Genomic DNA, 20,063 nt, shown 5'->3' with positions numbered 1-20,063 from the left:
TCTTAGGGCTTTATTCCGTGCCTAGGAGCTCTGATCAAAGAAGAAAACGGAACCCTCCGTGACAAAGAACGGTATGGAAGCTGATGGGCTCTCTACCTAGGTAGGTTCCGGGCTTCTAGTCGGCCTGTTCCTTCATTAATCTGACTAGAAACTTCTCAACTAGGAGCCTTGACTTACAAAATAGATCGTCTCCATCGTCTGCGTTGACAATTAATTCTTGTCTAGCCTTACAGAGCGAAAGACGATGAACTGCTATTCAATGTCCACGCCACCCTGTGCCAACACGGGGCGAGATGAGGACTCACCATGTCCGAATCAAGCTACTAAGGCATGCAAAGACTGTCATCTCGTTCAGGTTCGTATCCCTTCACCCGGCCTGAAAAGCTTCGCAGCTAACAGACTGCTTGCTCAGTACTGTAGCAGAGACTGCCAGGTCGCGCATTGGCCCGTACACAAAAGAGACTGCAAGTCTAAGCTTCTGCAACAGACTTGGAGACCCTCCTGGGAAGAAGAAAGACGGCTTCCTGCTTTCGTCACTGCTACAGCAGGCTTGACGACACATGGGGCGAAGAAATACCCGTGGGGAAACACGCCAGCGTTGGACGTGTTGAACTTGGAACAAAATGAAGGCTGCAATTTCCGTGGAGATCTTGATCTGCTTTTCGCCGGTGAGTTCAGATCCTAAATTTCAAGTTGCATAAGGTATGTAACTGACTGTTGCGATAGCATCGGGCGATCTTCGCAACGTTGTCAAGTCCCTGGCGTCACTGCCAGCCGATTTCTCCGGGAATTGCAATATCGTGGTCAATGACAGGGATTTGGACATCGTTGCCAGGAATGTCCTGCTCATCCTTGTCTCATTTCACTATGAACCTGCGGAAGCAAGTGTGATAATGGTGCACCTGTGGTATTCTGCGCTTCTTCCAGAGGCAATGCTCTCCTCCTTACGCGCCAAGTTATTACCTCTGATCCAAGACGCATGCTCGAAAGTCCGTGACAAAAGAAAGGATGCTCTGCTAGCGAAGACTTGGAAGTGCGGATCGAGGTCCCTGCGTCTCGTTTTGCGGAAGGAGCAATGGGATCAACTTCCTGCATACCTTGACGTGCCTGCAGGACTGTCAACAGATCAGGCTCAACGCGTGCGGAGGTCGACAACATTAGCACCGCACCGAGAAGATTATCGCCATCGTGATCTGTACAACAAACCTCCCGAGTGGAGAGTCTGCATTATGAAGTTTCGCGAAGATGGAATTCTCCTGCCATTTGGGGCATGCCGTCGGGAGTTTTGCACGCCGAATCCGTAAGCCCAATCGTTCGTAAGTAGATGAGGACATGTGCTGATCGATGACTTGAACACAGAACTTTTTATCAAACGACCTCATGGCCAATGAAAGATTCTGCAGACCCCCTCGACGGATGGCGCATCCAAGAGGTCATGTCGAAGGCTCCGCTTGCGGAGAAGGACCTTTATGGAAGCCTCTTTCTCTTCCTGCGCGATTTGTTTTCCAAGTATTGCGCTCGACTCGCCACGATCAGCGTCAGTTTCCAGCTTTTCCACCTCGATGCGACTACTCTTCCCGCTTCCTTGAAAAGCGATGGCATCAGTCCAACTTCATTCGACCGTATTGAGGTAGGTAGAATCTGCCCAGGCGAAAAACATCGTTGCTGATTCCAGATAGGTGTCAAATATCGCAGACAATGCCTATCTTGGTCCCCGGACGATGCTGTCTACGTTTGGTCCTTTACTGAAGAAACAGACGGAGAATCCCCACGCGACTCTGATAGGACTGTTTCTCAACGCCATTGACGAAGAAGACTCGCAATCTTTAGCATCTCTGAAGTCTGATCTGTCCTACCTCAGTCGCTTTCTCCCAATCACTCCTAATTTCGTGCGGCGAGGCGACAAATCAGATGCTGATTTTCTGAGACTGATATTTGCGCGAGACATGGTCCGCGATGTCGACGCCATATTCGGACGGTACATGAAGAAGCATCGATTCAAGGAAATCACACGAGATGCAGGGCTTGCGATGAAATCGAAAAACACAATCATCCCTCCGTTCCCAATGCGACTGCCAAAGAACGCGACGCAAAAGGAGTTCGATTTGCTTCTGGCGTCGGCCCATACTGGCTCTGAAAGATACGTGGAGTGGAAGAGGTTGGAATAGCTGTCCAGACCCGTGTTATTCCATATCTCCTGATGAAATCGACTGCTCCACATTGACACCGGGCTGGTGTAGAGTTCGTGCCTGAGCGTCATTTCCCCTTGAACAAAAAAAATCCATAAATACGGGAAGGACGAACTTATGTACAGTACATACATACAGACAGACGAATGTTAATTAAAAACAAAACACGTACATTGGAATAGTTCCTCTTATAATGAGGAGTTCCCCACAAAGCACTCTTATGTCTGCATGAAACAACAATATTGTCGAGAGGTAGAAGGTGCATAGTGAGCAGTAATATCATTGTAATACGTAATCTTTGCCTGAAAAAAAAAGGAGAAGAAGAAGAAAACATCATATACAACATCGTATATTGCGCTGTACGCCTTCTATAGTCTCCGTATGTACTGTACATACTGATATTGTGAGTTGAGAGTCGAATAATAAATAAAAGAATAATATAATAATCCACGAAAACGAAGAAAAAAAAACATCACAGACCCTCACATATATCCACAAGATGTGCCATAATGATGATATACGGCCGCTCGAAAATATCGTACTGTACATATGCGTAGATCGTTGCCCCGACTGACGATGTATAAATGAAACCTCAATAGAGGTCAACCACAAGTGAGAAGGGAAAGAGTAGGTACCAAAACACAATCGAACGCCAGCAATGCTCGCCCATGTCTATCGTGTCGTAACGTCAACGCCGAAAACGCCTCTTCCGTCGAGATATCCATCTACCAAAGACTGTTTGCTGCGGATCAAAAAGAATCCACATCCTGGATTTTTTTTTGTTATGAAACGCGTCCGAATTGAGGGGTACGTCATGAAAAGCGAAGCGAACCCGCTCGTAATAGTTCACGAAGACGATGAAGTTCAATCCGACGGCATGCGCATATACGCATCGATCGCCGCACTGAACGCCGCGAAACCGACACAACCCGCAGCAGCGGCCTGCGGGCCAGCTTTAGCGCCCAAGATACCACCCGTGATGCAGCCGGCCGCGATGCCGTTCTTGATGTCGTTCTTCGCTCGAAGTCCCTCGATGCAGCATTCGGTGCCGGAGAAGAGAGCGCCCACGATGCCAAAGTTCTTCGCAGACGACCACGACCGCGAGCCCATATCTTTCAAGCCGCGACGAAGCTGTTCGCGCCACGGGAGACTGGAGAGCTCTTGACCTTGCGGTGTGAGGGGGGTATCATATGACATCTACACATCGCCAGGGAGGAGGAGATATGTCAGCATCCAGATCACAAGAACCGGCAACAAACACATCGGGAGAGAGAAAAACATACACTAGCCATAAACAATCCGAAAGCACCACCGAGCGCGAAACCCATAGTTCCCGAGATAACGGTTTTGGCAGGACAGGATTCCATGGCCGATTGCATCTGATGTCGTCGCAAATTACATGAGTCAGCAAAGGAATCCAACCTCCAAGATATATATGAATTACCAAAAACCTACCATTTTGATCATGGCCTGTTCCTGCTCGCTCAACCCAGCAGCTCCTGCACCAGCACCAGCTCCTGTTCCAGCTCCAATTCCAGTTCCAGCGCCTGCTCCGGCGCCGCCTATGGGCGGTGTCATTCCTGGGAAGTTCATTTTTGCAGTTGGTCTGTCTCTGTCTTGTCTGTTTTATCAGGTCCTGCGCAACGTCAAGCTGCAACACCAACGCGAGGACACTGCTGAGAAGAGAAAGAGAAAAAAAAAAGACCAATCAGCACCCCTAAACACAACAGAGTGATGCACAATATTTATCAGGCTTGCGGAAAGCGAATGCCTGATAAAAAGGTTGGTTACCTGATAAAACAGCTCCCGCGCGGAGATGAGGCGGCAAATTATTTTTTTCCGGCGCGCCGGAGTTGCCAAGTGTGCTATTTTGAGATCAACACAGGAGTAATAGTAAAATGTACAGTACACCAGTCTCTCATATAGACCTTTTTTTTTCTCAGCTAGTCATGATCTTTAGATTTTTTAGGCTTTCATTTTCTTATGAAAATTATTATTGGATGGCTGCGCCTCGTATGCAATAGACTGCAGATATAACAAAATAGACGTGCATAGAGCTCAAAGTCGAGTAGCCAGATGTCATTTCAAAGTACTCTCATGTGAAGCTAGGTAGACATAAAATATAGCCCAAATTGGCTCGTGAGTAAATACATCCCCGCGTCTTCCGCGGGATGGGTGCGAAGTAAAGAACAGAAATAGAAAGCACGCCGCAAGACACAATCGTAAGCATTCGCCTTGGAGTGAGAAGACATGGTCATCTGCGCTGAAACTGAAATAGCTGTCACTCGTTATTCATGCCAGTGCGGTGGAACGGGTCCATGAAATAGAAAGGGCCGTGTCGTGGGCATCGTCGCGAAAATCTACATGCAGAAAAATGTCCAGGAAATTCTAAGAAATGACATGTCAAAAAGGTGCCCCCCAATCGTCTTCATCTGTCTCGTCAGCGCGCAGGGTCTTATTCTCCTTATTCTCCTTCCGGTCTTCTTTAGGCGAGGAAGTCAGGCTTCGCTCCCATTCCGCCATCAGATTGGACGCAGTTCGTGTAAGCTTGGAAGGTGTGAACTTGCTCAGTGCTGGCCACGGAATACCATCGGAGATGTTGGTATCAATGACAGAATCCTTGTTTGTCGCATTCCGCTCCCCAAAGCTATGCTTTCGTTAGCCCGGCTGCCAAGACCTGTTTTTGATTGTAACTGTACATACCTGGCACTTGTTCTGGGACTGCTCAGCTGAGTGGATGGAGACTGGTCGTTCTTGGATTCAATCGTTGAGCGACTGGAGGATGGCGTGTGCGTCTTGGTAGGCTGGGGGGTATCCCAAGAGTCCCAATTGTCATCAACATCGAGGAGGTTCGAGTCTCCCGACTCTTTCTGTGCATTTGGAGTGCTGTTGGCGGCTTTTTCGGTATTGGACTTCTGCCCCGACGTATCAATTCCGAATTCACTCCAAAACGACACCCCTATGTCCGCCGGAGTGGTGTTTTTACCAGATTTTTTGGTGGCTCCCCCCTTCTCTTTGGATGCGGACGAAGACGAGTTTGTTCGCCCAGGACCAGCCTCCGGCCGCTCGCGACTTCGAGACGGCGTCACACTGCGATCGGTCCTCCGAGTAGACGTGGACTGTATTGTTCTGGACTCGGTGGCGTTGATCCCTTCTTCGCCCACCGTCGCTTGTCTAATGTCCTCCAGGAACGTCCATAAGCCCTCTCTGAGATCCGACGCCATCTGTCTGCCCGTGCGCAAGAGTGCCTCCCGGGAAGGAGGAGGCATGGATCTCCGCCAGTGTAACCGTGACTCCTCCCGGGCCGACTCTGAAGTCTTGGCGGTGTCGCTGCGTTCAAGAGAAGGAAGAGTCGCCGATCGCGGATGTCGAGTTGCTGGCTGTTCATTTCCGGCTTTCTTGTCATCCGTGTCGCCCTTTTTGCCGCCGGCGATCGTTTCATTCGAGAGTAAGGACAAGGTCCGCGTATGCTTCGAGCTCGGGAACACTCGCCTGCCGTTGGCAGAGATCGCGATATCCCCATTCTGGACAGTTCGGATGCTGTTCCGCCACTCCAGTTCACGGCTCAGTCTGGCCTGCCTCGAGGCATCCACACCGTTAGGAGTGCGTTCCTCGGGTGACTTCAGAGAATCGGCCGCGGAGGCAGAGCCCGGAGACCTCAGCGGCTTCATGGCTTCCGCATGGTAGCTGATCTCAGTCCTCTTCCTTGCTCTCTCGCTCGAGGCCCATTGTTTCTTCAGGTTGGCCAGTTCCGTCTCAGCCCGCTGGAGCTCTTCCCGCAGCTCGAGCACTTTGCGCTCTTGCGTCGCAATCGCAGTGAGGAGATCAGAGCCATCATTCGAGTCGTCAAGGGGAACCGGCCCGTTGGCGGACGATTCCGTGGCAGGCGTCATCAGACCCGTGGACGGCGAGCTCTGTTCGGACCGGAGCGACGGCGGCGGGATAATGGGGAAGTTCAGGGTCAGACGCTTCGAATGTCGCGCAGCCATGTTGGGACGAGCAGGCAAAGACGCCCGTTCCTCAGCGCGTTGATCGAGCGTTGAGGTCGAGGACTGTCCCTCGGACAGGGGCGGCTCTGACGGAGCTCCATTGCTGGCGTTGAGGCTTCCGGCGGCAGGCTCCATGGAGGGCCAATCTGCGTGCAGAGAGGGAACGCAGTCAAGTGATTGGAGTGCAGAGACGGAGGAGCATGACTGGCACAACTGCACAGAACACGAGAGAAAAAACAGAAGCAGAAGCACGACAGAAAGAACGAGGAGAAAAGCGTACTGGATGACCTGCAGCACTGAGCAGTCGGCGCCGTTTCATGTTTAATTTAACGCGCCTGCTCTGTATTACGATGGGGACAGGCGACGCCAGCACGAGGCGCTCGACCCGCCGGGCAGCGCGCATCCTTTCCGTCTGCAGGAACCGCGGCCGCGCTCAGGGGCTGGACCGCCGCCGGTGCTGCGAGGATTGACATGGCAATAATACTGCCCCATATGAACTGCATGGCAGTGCATGCTGATGCTTATTGTCATCGTCACGAAGACGATCCCTGAAATAAAAATGACCTAGCTTGACGCAGACAGGGGGTAACGAGGATGGCTACGACTCTGGTTAAGCTGCACGTGACCAAATATAGTATTATTCATTGCAAAGTCCATTATTCATTCACTCATATCCTGCTAATCTACATCTGAAGCTACCTAGGTACCTTCCACTCGCCGCTTATTCGCGTCATAGCCAGCCAATCTTGATCTCATTGTCACCCTGGAAAGACAAGGCGGCAGATGAGTCCAAGCGTCCATATGCCTTCCTATCAACAACAAAAAAGAAAAGTGAAATATAGAACACAATCACCCCGAAACTGTATCTATCCAAGAACTCAAAACACTGGCATGACGGGTCCCAAGACAATTACAGAGTATGATGGGGAGACTCAAAGTCATGACACGAGGGAAATCAAAATTGTACAAAAATGCCGGGGAAATATAGGATAGAAAATCAGACAAAAAAAGACTTGCTTTTTCGAGCTCCTTGAAAACGGACCCGCCAGTGCAAGAACGAAAAGCCGACCGGTCAAACTCCGCTATTGTGCAGTGTCAATAGAAGCACCCGCGAACTGACAAGAAAGAGAGAGTCCAGAAGCAGTTGCTAACCGAAGTAGCCAAGCCAGGAACGCCGGGCGCTATGCGTCGACCAACTGACAAAAGCTCATCGTGACCAAGGAAGAACGAAATCATGAAAGGATCAGAAGGAGGGAGCCGAGACGATAAAGAAACAACTTTGGTTAGCAGAAAGAACACCTCCAGACTCCGGCGATCCAATGGAAAGGAAGATAAAGAACATAAAAAGGGGACGACAAAGGCAAACCCAGGGCACATGTGGCGGCAATGTTTTACAGAGAAATGGAAATATGAATGGTACATGACGTATTGAGACAAGCGGGCGAGGCAAGGCGAAACAATCAGATGGCCGGCCATCGGTTGCGTAGGCCTTCACTCCAGCGCTGGTACAGGACATCCGCCAATTGCTTGGTGTGTTCCATACCCAGAACGTGCTGTCCGGGAAGGTTTGGCATCTGCGAGGCATTCGCATTCGCCTCAGCCTGGGCCTGGGCCGATTGGCGACGCCGATGACTTTTGAGATGTGGGTTGTTCTGCGCCAGAACAAGCCGTGGCTTTTGGGGACATTCGGATGGAGATGGTTCGGGAAGCAGACAGGCCAGTTTGGGGTCACTAAGATGTTTTCTGTTAGCAATTATAGCTCCTGCAATTGACATGCAAAGGCACTCACGCTCTCAGCTTCTCGTTGGACAATTTCAAAATGTGATAGAGACCTTCAGGATCGATCATTTCCAGATCGCTCCAGGCCTCGGCGAGCCGAGAGATTGCTTCCCGCTTCTCCTGGTCGCCCGTGTTCGCCAGAATCTCCTGGCAAGCCAATCCAATAGCTTTACTGTATGCCCTCCTGCCTAATTGCGCTTCCTTGCTGTTGGTGGTGGTGGTGGTGGTGGTGGTCTCGGAGAACAAAGTCTTCGGGCTGGCATTTTCATCCATCCCAGGAGGCAGATGAGGATGGCGACCAGAATCGTCCGTCATCTTGTCTGACACCCTGCGGAATTGACGCACCGTGGACGGGCTGTTTCCAAAACTCAAGTCCACACCAAGTGGTTGTTTTACTCCACTGGAGCGTCGCTTAGTATTTGCTCGTTTGATTGACGGTGATCGCTCTGGGGCAGGCGTCCGTCGCACAGTCGAATTCGCGACAGGCTTTGGCGGATTCGGTGGACTGGAAATATGCAGATCCTCCATCCCCAGCGACGAATCCTCCGCATTGTCCGGTGATGTAGGTGGCATTTTCTTGGTAGGTTCCGAAATCGTCGGAGGCGCCTTGACCGTGTCAAATATCCATCCGTCATCATCGTCCTTTGGTGTGATCGTGTTCCTTGCAATCGTCAGCACAAAACTCAAATGTCGAAAGCAACTGTCGCTTACAGTGTCTCGGCGTAGTATTTGACGTTCTCAGTGTTTCCTTTGCCTGCGTCCCAGTCTTGTTTGCGCTGAATCAGCTCCTGCAAGGCCTCAGTCTTCCCCGCACTGCGGATGAATTTGTGCTTCAGTAGTTCTTTCGCTGTCGGCCTCCGGTCTGGATCCTTGATCAAGCATTGAGCGATGAAATCCTTGAAATTTTGGCTAAATTCGTTTCCTTCCAAACGAGGCGCCGGTGCTTTGGGGATGAGGAACAGCACCTTCATCGGATGCGTGCTGGCGTTTGGCGGCTCTCCATTTGCCATCTCCATTGCCGTGATGCCGAGTGACCAGATGTCGGCCTTGAAGTCGTATCCAGCCTGCTGGATAACTTCCGGCGCCATCCAGAATGGCGTTCCGACGAATGTATTCCGCTGCGACTTGATATTGGTGAGCTGTGCAGCCACACCAAAGTCTGCCAGCTTGACTTTTCCGGCTTGGGACAGCAAGACATTGGCGGCTTTGATGTCGCGATGGATTTTCCCTTCTCGGTGGAGATAGTCGAGGCCTAGCAGCAGCTCACGGCAGACTATGGCAATATGCGCTTCGCTGAATACGCCGGGTTTAAGCTACCAACGTTAGTCCTGGCCTTCGTGGCTGAGAGAACCATGGTTGTATACCAGATCCAAGCAAGAGCCCCCACCCAAGTATTCCATCACTATCCACAGTTTGTGGCCCCGCAAGAAGCTCGCCTTGTACTGTGTGACGTACGGACTCGCGCATGTCGCAAGGACCGAGATTTCTTGTTGGATTTCCTGGATATCATCTTCGCTCGATTCAAGGTCGATCTGCCAGAATCCATTTGTCAGCTGGGAAGTGCGACAGGAGGGGCGATTCGCTTACATGCTTGATGGCAACAATCTCCCCGGTATCCTTCTCAATGGCCTTGTAAACCGTGCCAAAGCTTCCACCTGCGATCAATTGCCGTCAGTAAGCGAACACAGTGCCATTGAGGGCGATAGGAACCGTACACCCCAGCTCCTCCATCATTTGGTAGCGATCCGCCATGTCGGCCGCCATTTTTGCAGCCAATCGCGGAATGCGGACCAGCTACTCCTTTCTGGCAAGACAACAGTCCAGCAACAGCCTGGCGCTTGAGAGGGAGTAGCAGGTGCACTCTGGGAAGTTTCAAAGGGAAGCAAGAGTTATAATAATATATCCCGGGTTGGGGGAGCTGAAGCTCAGTAAGCTCGCGGGTCTTGGGGGCAGCCGCTCTCCTCTGGGGCGGAGGTCAACAGATACGGTCGCTTATAGCAACCGGCAGCGCTAATGCGGCGTTAATCGGCCATCTCCCGGGGGCCACGGCGAATCCACCAACCACCGAGATCCTCGCGCTCTGTTCAACATGTCAGTCGAGTTTGGCTTCAATATAAGAGACCCTTGCATCCCGCCTGCAGTTCTCATCATACGGTCTGCGACGCAACGTGCGCTGTTACCACATTTTTCTGCGATGGTTGTCACTTCATCTAGGAACAAAACTGCCTTTGGTCATAGCTTACTTGATGGTGCAGCAGACGCAATGGAACGCGTCTGCAATGGCACCATGCGCAGCAAGCTCGTGCTGCACAGGAATCCGCCTTTTCTATGTTTCATCTGGTCTTCCGGCTGAACAGAACTAAAACAGGGACGTTGCTAACCTGGCACGTGATCTCTAATGTCGAATCCATCTTTGTGACTGGGATGGACGCTGGATCGGCATCATGAAGCCGATGTAACACCAAGCAATCATGATTCTCGGCGTCGCATGCCTCTCAAAATCCCAGCGAGCAGACACATAGCAGCTTGATGCAGCTAGTTGAATGCATTGCGACGTCGTGTACCCCGCAGTATTAATATTGTCCGGAATATGTTCTTTGTCCTCTTGGGAACCCTGTCAAGGATGCGTGGCACCATGCAGAGACTGGGAATGCGGATCCTCCGCATTGTATCGCGTTTATACAGTGGACCTCGCCATGGCATTGTCCTCTATCACTACCGAGTTGCCAAATTCGAAGCAGATCGTTTTGACCTTTATATATCCCTTGCTCTGCATTGTGAAGAACATGCAAGAAAGATCCTCTGCCAACCCCCGTCTCACCACTCTGCTGGAGGAGAAGCGTGTCGTCTTGATTTGCTTTTTCCTTGCTTTTGGTCAATTCCAATATGGCTACGACTCCGCAGCGGTGTCGGGATTCCAGAGCATGCCTGGGTTTCTCTCCATATATGGCTATAAGGATGTACTTTGTCATTTTTCCTATTGATCAGATGTCCTGAGCGTCCTTGCTCGGTCCATTTGCTGACTCCTGACCTTGCACAGCCAGACAGTACCATTGGCTACAATATCAGCACCGAAGTTCAGCGGCTGATCCAGAGTCTCATGAATCTGGGTGGCTTGGTAGCCACTACTGTCATCTACTTTGTTGGTGACAGAGCCGGCCGACGGACTGGGCTTTGGGCAGCCTGTCTCTTTGGAATCGTTGCCATATCGATCCAGATTGGCTCGACGACCATGGCAGCTTTGTATATTGGACGGCTATTTCTCGGATTTTCAAACGGGCTCTTTGTCGCCTACTCCGTCACCTATATCAGTGAAGTCGCCCCTTCCCATTTCCGCGGGTCCATTGTCGGCTTGGTTGTCTTTCAAACCTCCTTTGGCGCGCTGATAGGCATCCTTGTTGACAACTACACAAACGCCTCTATTTCGCGTGTATGCTATCAGATACCCCTCGCTGTAATGTATATAGTTCCAGCTTGTATCGGTATTGTTCTTATTTGGCTGCCTGATACTCCTCGGTATTATATTTCGCGTGGACGGGAAGACAGAGCGGCCCTTTCAATACGAAAAATTCGTGGTATTACGGACAACTCCCGCATCGACGCTGAAATCCTTGATATCAAGAATGCCTGGATAACAGAGAAAGAGCTCCATCGTGGAATTCATCTGCGAGATATGTTCAGCGGCCCCGATCTGCGTCGAACGCTGATCTGTTTGGGTGTATCTATTGGCCAAACTGCCACTGGTATTATTTTTGTCTCTGGCTATTCGGTTTACTTTTACGTCCAAGCCCGCATTGCTCAGCCCTTTACCTGGGTCATGGTTGGTCTCGCGATCTCAATGACAGGCAACCTGGCGGCGTTTCCCGCTATGCGCTTCCTTCCCCGGCGCGTGCTACTCATCAGTTGCTCCGCAATGAGTGCTGTCTTCATGTTCGCCAACGCCATTACTTATACCAAGAGCACAGTCGGCTCTCCCGGTGCTGGCAAAGCCCTGATCGGACTTAACATCTTTTACACCTGGTTTTACGGCATTGGCCAGGGCCCTGTTCTGTGGGCTATTGCCGGGGAGGTGCCGTCCCAGCGACTGCGTGCACAAACCGTTGCTCTTGCGAACGGCATCAATTTCGTCTTCAGTTGGCTGTGTCAGTTCTGTACCCCTTACTTCATCAATCCGGATTCGCTGAACTGGGGCCCTAAGTATTGCTATATCTGGGGTGGCAGCAACGCTGTACTGGCGATCTGGGTCTTCCTCTTTGTCCCTGAGACGAAGGGGCGGAGCTTGGAGCAGCTGGATGAATTGTTGAAAAGGGCGTGTCGACTCGCAAGTTCTCGAGTCATGTCACGGAACGTCAAGCTGTGGATGCGGATAAGACCATGGCGCATCAGTTTGCCGGTACGCCAGTAGATAAGTCGGTGATGGGGTTTGGGAAGACGTAGAGCGTCTTGGGAAATCGCAAGTGTCGGGCAGATCGGACCACTCAGTCTGCACTCCTAGCTACCTTGGCGGTCAATCAAGCGCCAACGTTTCTGATAGTCTATATTATCGACAATGGCATCATGTCTTGAAGTAATAAAAGAATTAATCTACGACTGACCTCCTCCATGTAATATGGCTGTAGCCATGAACGCATTGACAAAAATGAACCAGTCTTGCAGGTAATCTAGGCCGAATCAAGACATACAGAGCGATCGAAGACACTAGAGAGTAGAGATATCTGACAAAGAAATGAAAGCCATGAGGCATGTTAGATTTAAGGCTTTCAACTGGTGGACACTTGCCAAAAACCGAGCACCTAAATGTGGCAGGGATTTCTCAAAAATTCCACATTCTGTTTAATCTCTGTGGACGAGACACTATAAGAGGACCATACCAAGGCAGCAAAATTCATCCCTCATATCCCACTAAAAGCAAATGATTGTGTATTTGTGGGAAGAAACTTAGGGTCTGGAGGTATTTAGGTATGCCAGTGACATGTAAAAACCATGCCGCGGAAGACACCTGACAATGTTGATCAGCCGCGGTGGACAGCTCTTCAATCGCTACAACGATTGAGTCTTTCTCGTCACACTACCTTTCAAGTTATGGAGATTTGTCGACATTTGAAGAGCCGCTCGATTATATCCTCCCTCTATCGCCCCCTTTTGCCAGCTATAGCACCCCTAAGAACTAGGATATCCTTCACAGAAACAACGCGTTCTCTGGCTGGCCAATCAATCGAAGAACCTTCAGAATTATTCGAGTATACGTCCGGGCGATGGATGTTTGTCTGCCCCTTTCTTTTTTTAAGCCGAAGCTCATCACTGACTATGGTCTGAAGTTGTAATGACGCCCTGAGACGGTCTGAAAGGAGACGCGTTTTCAACGTATCCGAACTCAAGCGCCTTGCGGCTGCATCTGTGAACCAGAACGCAGAAGATGTCGTTCGTTTTGAAAAACTTGCTGAAGGGGGTTTCAATCGAACCTTTCTGGTCACGATGCGTGATGGCTTTCAGTTTGTTGCGCGCATCCCCTATCCAGTTACTAGCCAAAGTACTTGGTTGTAGCTAGCGAAGTTGCAACGATGGATTTTCTACGCTCGCATGGTATACCCGTCCCCAAGGTCTACGGTTACTCTGCCACATCGGAAAACGCTGCGGGCACTGAATACGTCTTTATGGAGCTTGCCCGCGGAACCAACTTGGGCGACATCTGGTTTGATATGTCCGAAAAAGGCCAGGATCGCCGTCATTACCAAACTCGTAGAGTTCGAGTCTCGACTATTTGCTCTTCGATTTCCGGCAAGTGGGAGTCTGTACTATACCGAGGACCTGCCAGCTGGGTCAAACAAGGTTGACATTCCTACCACCAATTCTGCGAGCGAGAGTCGCTTCTGCATTGGTCCTGATACTATATTGAGACTGTGGTATGGAAAAAAGACTCAATCTCCAGGTTGATCGTGGACCATGTACGTATTATCCATGCACCGTTATTTCAACAATATACTTTGAAATACCTTACTGTACGTTGGCAGCTATGACTAAATTCTAAAAGACAGAGATCCAGCAGCGGCTCTTACAGCCGGGGCGAAGAAGGAGATTGCATACTTAAAGAAATTTGGACGACCACTTCACCCTTTTCAACGGCTACGCAGAGAGATTTACAATTATCAAAAGCAATCGCATTTAGAGCATCTGGACAATCTGGAGAAATACCTGCGAATCGCTCCCCACCTCATACCGAACGACAATGACACTCTCGCACGTCCGACGATAAGGCACCCTGACCTCCAACCCAATAACGTGTTCGTCTCTGATAATCTTGAGATCACGGCCTGATCGACTGGCAACACTGCGCAATACTCCCGCTCTTTCTGCAATGCGGGATCCCAAACAGCTTCCGGAACTACGGTGACAGCGTCTCAGAATCGTTGCAAGCCCCTGAATTACCGCACCATTTCGACGAACTGAGTGAAAGAGAGCAATTCGAGCAAGTCGAGCTCCTCCGTAGGCGCCAACTTCACTACTTCTACGTCACAACAACCGCAAAGCTAAACCCCATGTACTACCATGCCCTGGCATATGATCTGAGCATATTGAGGCGCAAACTCTTTTCATCACGCGAGTGATCCCTGGGAAGGTGATAATGTGACCCTAAAAGCCGATCTGATCCAGCTGGCCAAGAACTGGTCGAAGATCACCCATTCAAAATCGAGCACAGGCGGCGATGTGAGGCCTCCTTGCCCGATCGCTTTCCCAGAAGACGAGGCGAGCGAGTGTTTGCGCATAAATGCTGCGCAAGTCGAAGCAGATGAGCAATTCGAGGCTTGCAGGGATGTTATTGGCGTCGGGCCCGAGGGGTGGGTGCCCTCGGATCAGTACGAAGAGGCGAAGCGACGCGAAAGGAAGCTGAAAGCCGATGCGCTCGATGCAGCAGAGTCGGACGAGGAAAGAGCGAGGATATGCGAGCATTGGATTTTCGATGACTTTGATGAGGAGAAGTATTTGTAGCAAGGTGACAACATGGTCAAGCAGAAAGAGAGGCCTCAGACAAACTGGGCTACAAAAGCAAAACCTAGGTCATCTCGTGCAACCCTAGTATGTACGATAGCTGGCCAGGTTGACATTTACTTACCTACCTAGGCAGGCAGGTACTAGGTAATAATATTCCGTGGGGCTATTAGCATTCCCTCCCACCCAAGTCTGTAGACTGTGGGATCATTTAAACTCTTGGAAAGAGGCTGCTAATAAATACACTGCACTCCCACTGGCCATCTACCTGCCTGTCGGCAATACAATCCCGCAGGGATCTTGTCCTCTCAGACCTTCTCCATCTTGACCCCACACAGCCTAATTCCTTATGACACTTTTGCTATAGCACTTGATTTTCCTCATTAAGCCATTGCAGATGCCACTTTCAACATTTTTTCTATTGTCACCCCCTTGGGTGCTTAACATCGGTTCCACATTTCCGGGGACCCCACGTTCGAGAACGGATTACTCCCCGGACGTGCTATCCTCTGAAATCAGGCCATTTCCTTAGCTCTGGCAGGCAATTCGTCGAGGTATCCTTGTCTAGGCGCATTGAGGACGGGCTCGCCGTCTGTGAGAGAATTCCTCCCGGAGGTTTTGTGGCTTCTCTCCTCTTTATTTAGCCTACTGACAATGTCACAGAGTTTATTTCTCCGCACTACGCAAGTTCGTAGGCGGATGTGATTTGACAAACCCAGGGCGTCAGGAGCTATAAATACGAAGATGGGGAACAGGGTCAATATCGGACATTGGCCATCTAATCCGGCAGGCGAATGAGTCCTGGCCATATCTATCTGGTCTTTGACGTTACCAGATTGCCTGCATCTCTGTTTATCGGAATATCACATCTTCGTTGGTATATTACCGGCAGTTCAACAAGCCGATCGTACGCAGTAGCAAATATGACTCCTGAAGGGATCGAACCCCGACTGCTTATCAACGGGAAGGTTAGAAACCCAGCAGATCAGCAATGACTTCTAAGTCTATCAAGAGTTTTCATAAATGGATGCTTACTTATACTCATCATTTAGTTAGTGGAGGCATCCGATAAGAAGACTTTCCCCTTGTACAATCCTACGACACGGGAGAAAATCGCAGATGGTAAGTCTGAGCTGCACCAGCAATCCACATATGAAACATGCCATCTGACTGTCACAGTCCCGGAAGCCAGTGAAGAAGACACCAATGCAGCCGTTGCGGCAGCCAAAGCAGCCTTTCCGAGCTGGTCTGCGCTCTCGCCGATTCAGCGCGGCCAATGTTTCAAAAAACTGGCAGACTTGATCCGAGAAGCACACGACGAGCTCGCATACCTCGAAGCGATCTCCATGGGTCAGCCGGTTTCCCGATACCATGACAGCTATTGGGCCGCAGCGGAGTTTGACTACTATTCTGAGGCGTGGCTGAGGCCGCAGGGCACGACCAGTTTACACACCCCAGGTTTCGTGAATATGACTTTCAGGCAGCCGTACGGTGTCGTGGCTGCTATTATTCCGTGGAATTTTCCTCTGGGGTTCTTTGCCAAAAAGACGGCCCCGGCCCTCATGGCTGGGAATACGGTGGTGCTGAAAAGCAGTGAAAAGGCCCCTTTGACGGTGAGATTCGATATCCCTGGACTCATGTTCTCTTTCTTCTTCTAATAGTTGCACGACCAGTCTGCAAAAGTTGCTACTTTGGTCGAAAAGGCCGGATTTCCCCCAGGTGTACTGAATATCATCTCCGGACACGGTCCACTCTCGGGTGCAATCCTGTCCTCCCACATGGATGTCCGTGTCGTGACATTCACGGGCTCTGTCCGTACGGGGCGGCAGATTCAAATGGCGGCGGCAAAATCCAATCTGAAGAACGTGCTCCTCGAACTTGGTGGGAAAACTCCAGCGGTGATCTTTGAGGATGCGGACTTGAAAAAAGCCAGCGAAGAGACGCGGTTCAGCATCCAGTATAACAGCGGCCAGGTTTGCATGGCCAATTCCCGTATCTACGTCCAGGAGTCCATCGCCGATCGCTTCATTTCGCTATTCAAGGAGAAGTTTGCCGCCGTACGTGCAGGAGATCCAACGAACAAGGACACAAATCATGGACCACTAGCCGACGAGGCCCAGTACACAACCGTTACGAACTACATCGAAGAAGGGAAGAAGACCGGCACCCTGCTTCATGGCGGCAACGGAGGCCTTCAGCATCTGAACGGATACTTCGTCGAGCCGACCATCTTCACCAACACCCCCGAGAACGCCAGGATCGTGAAGGAAGAGATCTTCGGTCCGGTGGTGGTCATCAACACCTTCAAGAGCGAGGAGGAGGTGATCCAGAAAGCGAACGACAGCGAGTACGGCCTCTATGCGTCAGTGTACACGAAGAATCTTGATCGAGCCATGCGCATGGCCAAGGCGTTCGAGGCTGGAACAGTGTCCATCAATTGCGCCAGCCCGTCGCTGGCGCCCGACATGCCATTTGGTGGCTACAAGGCCAGCGGGATCGGCCGTGAAGGGTGGATTTGTGGACTGGACAATTACCTGGAGACCAAGACTGTGCTAATGAAGGTCGACAGTGCATCGCAATAGGACTGTATATATACTTGATAGTACGCATATATTTCTGGCATCTTCTCAACGGTGAGCAGTTCTACAGGCTGGAATTTGATGCAATCCAAGTATTGCGACAGACATCAGCCATGATTGCTTTTCTTCTATCATATAAAAGCCAATTTGCTTTTCCCAGAGAGTAGATATTGGTCGCCAATCTGAATTGATGCTGTACAGTATTCCCAGCTTTGAACTCAAGACAGCAGTCCTGCTTAGATAAATCCGAAACTTATCGTCTGAAATGCTCAAACTGTCCCACGGAAGACCAAGAGTGGGGAGATCGTATGGACGTAAACGCAGTTGACCTTAATCTGCATTAAATTGCGTGAGGTGATTTCTGCTGTTGTGTTGTTCCTGCGCCGATTGCGGAGACTTGTCCGCGCGGAAGCTTTGCCAAACCCAGCAAATTCGGAGGCCATATCCGCATCCCATTTAAATTAAAATATTCTTTTCCTCGAGCTGGGTGCGCCCATTCCTCGACCAGTCGCCGCCATGTCCGCTGCTCGAGGTGTCTCGTTCACCCTGCGATGGGCCCGAGTGCCCAAGGGTCGCTGTTCTACGAGGCCGTCTTTTACTCTCTCCGCAGCAGCAGCACGGCGGCCCTTCAGCGTCTCCTCCGCAGTCGGCGCCGATGCCTCCAACAAAGTCCAACTGACCGCCGCCGCATACCCCCATATCAAGCGGAACCCGAACTTCGCACAGGTGACAGAGGAACATGTCCGATTCTTCAAGGATCTGCTCGGCGCAGATTCAGCCGTCATCGACGGCGTCACCGCTGACGCCACGGACGATCTCGCTCCCTTCAACAACGACTGGATGCGCAAGTATGGCGGGCAGACGCGGTTGGTCCTGAAGCCCAAGAACACGCAGGAGGTCAGCAAGGTGCTCAAGTACTGCAACGACCACAAGCTGGCGGTAGTGCCGCAGGGCGGAAATACCGGGCTGGTGGGCGGTTCCGTGCCGGTCTTTGATGAGATTGTGATCAACACGTCGCGGATGAACAACATTCGTTCCTTCGACGAGGAGTCTGGTGTCCTCGTTGCGGATGCGGGTGTGATTCTCGAGGTTGCAGACCAGTATCTCGCGGAGCGCGGCCACCTGTTCCCCTTGGATCTGGGTGCCAAGGGATCCTGCCACATCGGAGGCAATGTCTCGACCAACGCCGGAGGACTGCGTCTCCTGCGTTATGGAAGTCTCCACGGCAATGTCCTGGGTCTGGAAGCCGTGCTGCCGGATGGCACCATTGTCGACAGCTTGTCGACGCTGCGTAAGAACAACACCGGCTACGATCTCAAGCAGCTGTTCATTGGCGCGGAGGGCACCATTGGCATCGTCACGGCCGTCTCGATCCTCTGCCCGCCTCGGCCCAAGGCCGTTAATGTTGCGTACTTCGGTCTGGAGAGCTTTGACCAGGTCCGGAGGGCTTACAAGGAAGCAAAGGGCCACCTGTCGGAGATTTTGTCTGCCTTTGAGTTGATGGATGGGAAGAGCCAGAGATTGGTTCATCAGAGCACTGGCAACAAACGGCCCCTGGAAGGAGACTATCCGTTCTACTGCCTGATTGAGACCAGCGGGTCCAATGCAGAGCACGACATTGCGAAGCTTGAGGGCTTCCTGGAACATGTCATGAGCGAAGGTATTGTTGCGGATGGTGTTCTCGCCCAGGACGAGACCCAGATCCAGTCGCTCTGGCGCTGGCGCGAAGGCATCACGGAGGCCCTGAGCCACCTGGGCGGCACGTACAAGTACGACGTTTCGATCCCGCTGCCGGAGCTGTATCAGCTGGTCGAAGACTGCCGGGCACGACTCACCGAGCGCGGCTTTGTCGGTGATGACGATTCCTTCCCGGTGCGAGCGGTCGTGGGATACGGTCACATGGGCGACTCGAACCTACACCTGAACGTTTCGGTGCGACAGTACAACAAGGAGGTGGAGAAGGCGATCGAGCCCTGGGTATACGAGTGGATTGCCAAACGCAACGGCAGTATCAGCGCCGAGCACGGGCTGGGGATTGCCAAGAAGGAGTTTATCGGATACAGCCAGAACGACACGATGGTGAAGCTCATGTCCCAGTTGAAGAAGTTGTATGATCCGGTAAGTATTTTCCTTCCCACCCCCCCCCCCTCCTCGGGATCGTAAGGACAGAAATTCTGACCTGTCTTTGACGCAGAATGGAATTATGAACCCGTATAAATACATTTAGAGAGCTCATTCTCACCTACACTTGGCGGTGTACCTGAGGATTGTAATTTATGCTATTGTATAGAAACATCATTATCCACGAAGTTGATACCTGGTAGAATTGTAATCCGTGCACAAATACTATAACTATATGAGGACTGTCTACCTCTGCCCATGAAGAAGGTGGCACACTGCGTATAATGGTCTTCCTGCTACCACATTTGAACTGCATTGGCCTGGCCAGGCCAGTACATTGACCTCTGTCGTAGTAAACGTAGTAAACAACACCCTGTGCGTCAAAGCATAAGTGGGGTTTGGTAGCAACCAAGGCTTTT

General features: G+C 51.2%; 8 protein-coding genes across 8 annotated transcripts; 5 read left to right on the top strand and 3 right to left on the bottom strand.

Annotated features, from left to right (window-relative positions):
* Positions 1–6: 6 nt before the first annotated feature.
* On the top strand, positions 7–2,168 carry T310_5982 (uncharacterized protein; the record flags this gene model as incomplete). Its single annotated transcript, XM_013471197.1, has 5 exons — positions 7–71; positions 226–668; positions 727–1,300; positions 1,360–1,630; positions 1,680–2,168. Coding segments are annotated over 5 exons (1,842 nt in total), but the record flags the coding sequence as incomplete, so codon positions are not given.
* An 885-nt stretch (positions 2,169–3,053) lies between these two features.
* Positions 3,054–3,782, bottom strand: T310_5981 (Mitochondrial import inner membrane translocase subunit (TIM22); the record flags this gene model as incomplete). Its single annotated transcript, XM_013471196.1, has 3 exons — positions 3,054–3,386; positions 3,473–3,568; positions 3,645–3,782. The coding sequence occupies 3 exons, from the start codon at positions 3,780–3,782 to the stop codon at positions 3,054–3,056; spliced, it is 567 nt and encodes a 188-aa protein (XP_013326650.1).
* An 810-nt stretch (positions 3,783–4,592) lies between these two features.
* Positions 4,593–6,497, bottom strand: T310_5980 (uncharacterized protein; the record flags this gene model as incomplete). Its single annotated transcript, XM_013471195.1, has 3 exons — positions 4,593–4,836; positions 4,893–6,391; positions 6,459–6,497. 3 exons carry the CDS (start codon positions 6,495–6,497, stop codon positions 4,593–4,595), a joined length of 1,782 nt encoding a protein of 593 aa, XP_013326649.1.
* Positions 6,498–7,638: 1,141 nt separating this feature from the next.
* T310_5979 (Mst3-like protein kinase) lies at positions 7,639–9,721 on the bottom strand (the record flags this gene model as incomplete). The annotated part of the gene is made up of 6 exons (XM_013471194.1): positions 7,639–7,921; positions 7,968–8,618; positions 8,669–9,250; positions 9,413–9,489; positions 9,545–9,612; positions 9,673–9,721. 6 exons carry the CDS (start codon positions 9,719–9,721, stop codon positions 7,639–7,641), a joined length of 1,710 nt encoding a protein of 569 aa, XP_013326648.1.
* A 932-nt stretch (positions 9,722–10,653) lies between these two features.
* T310_5978 (uncharacterized protein) lies at positions 10,654–12,362 on the top strand (the record flags this gene model as incomplete). Its single annotated transcript, XM_013471193.1, has 2 exons — positions 10,654–10,917; positions 10,998–12,362. The coding sequence occupies 2 exons, from the start codon at positions 10,654–10,656 to the stop codon at positions 12,360–12,362; spliced, it is 1,629 nt and encodes a 542-aa protein (XP_013326647.1).
* Positions 12,363–12,940: 578 nt separating this feature from the next.
* Positions 12,941–14,944, top strand: T310_5977 (uncharacterized protein; the record flags this gene model as incomplete). The annotated part of the gene is made up of 7 exons (XM_013471192.1): positions 12,941–13,218; positions 13,276–13,449; positions 13,506–13,749; positions 13,887–13,902; positions 13,989–14,238; positions 14,331–14,440; positions 14,595–14,944. 7 exons carry the CDS (start codon positions 12,941–12,943, stop codon positions 14,942–14,944), a joined length of 1,422 nt encoding a protein of 473 aa, XP_013326646.1.
* Positions 14,945–15,867: 923 nt separating this feature from the next.
* Positions 15,868–17,526, top strand: T310_5976 (Aldehyde dehydrogenase (NAD(+)); the record flags this gene model as incomplete). The annotated part of the gene is made up of 4 exons (XM_013471191.1): positions 15,868–15,912; positions 15,997–16,066; positions 16,124–16,557; positions 16,606–17,526. 4 exons carry the CDS (start codon positions 15,868–15,870, stop codon positions 17,524–17,526), a joined length of 1,470 nt encoding a protein of 489 aa, XP_013326645.1.
* Positions 17,527–18,039: 513 nt separating this feature from the next.
* T310_5975 (D-lactate dehydrogenase (cytochrome)) lies at positions 18,040–19,750 on the top strand (the record flags this gene model as incomplete). The annotated part of the gene is made up of 2 exons (XM_013471190.1): positions 18,040–19,641; positions 19,718–19,750. 2 exons carry the CDS (start codon positions 18,040–18,042, stop codon positions 19,748–19,750), a joined length of 1,635 nt encoding a protein of 544 aa, XP_013326644.1.
* Positions 19,751–20,063: the final 313 nt, after the last annotated feature.

Source organism: Rasamsonia emersonii, assembly GCF_000968595.1.
Source record: "Rasamsonia emersonii CBS 393.64 chromosome Unknown ctg1118621760350, whole genome shotgun sequence".
NCBI classification, from domain to species: domain Eukaryota; kingdom Fungi; phylum Ascomycota; class Eurotiomycetes; order Eurotiales; family Trichocomaceae; genus Rasamsonia; species Rasamsonia emersonii.
This window is presented reverse-complemented; position numbering and strand designations above follow the sequence as displayed.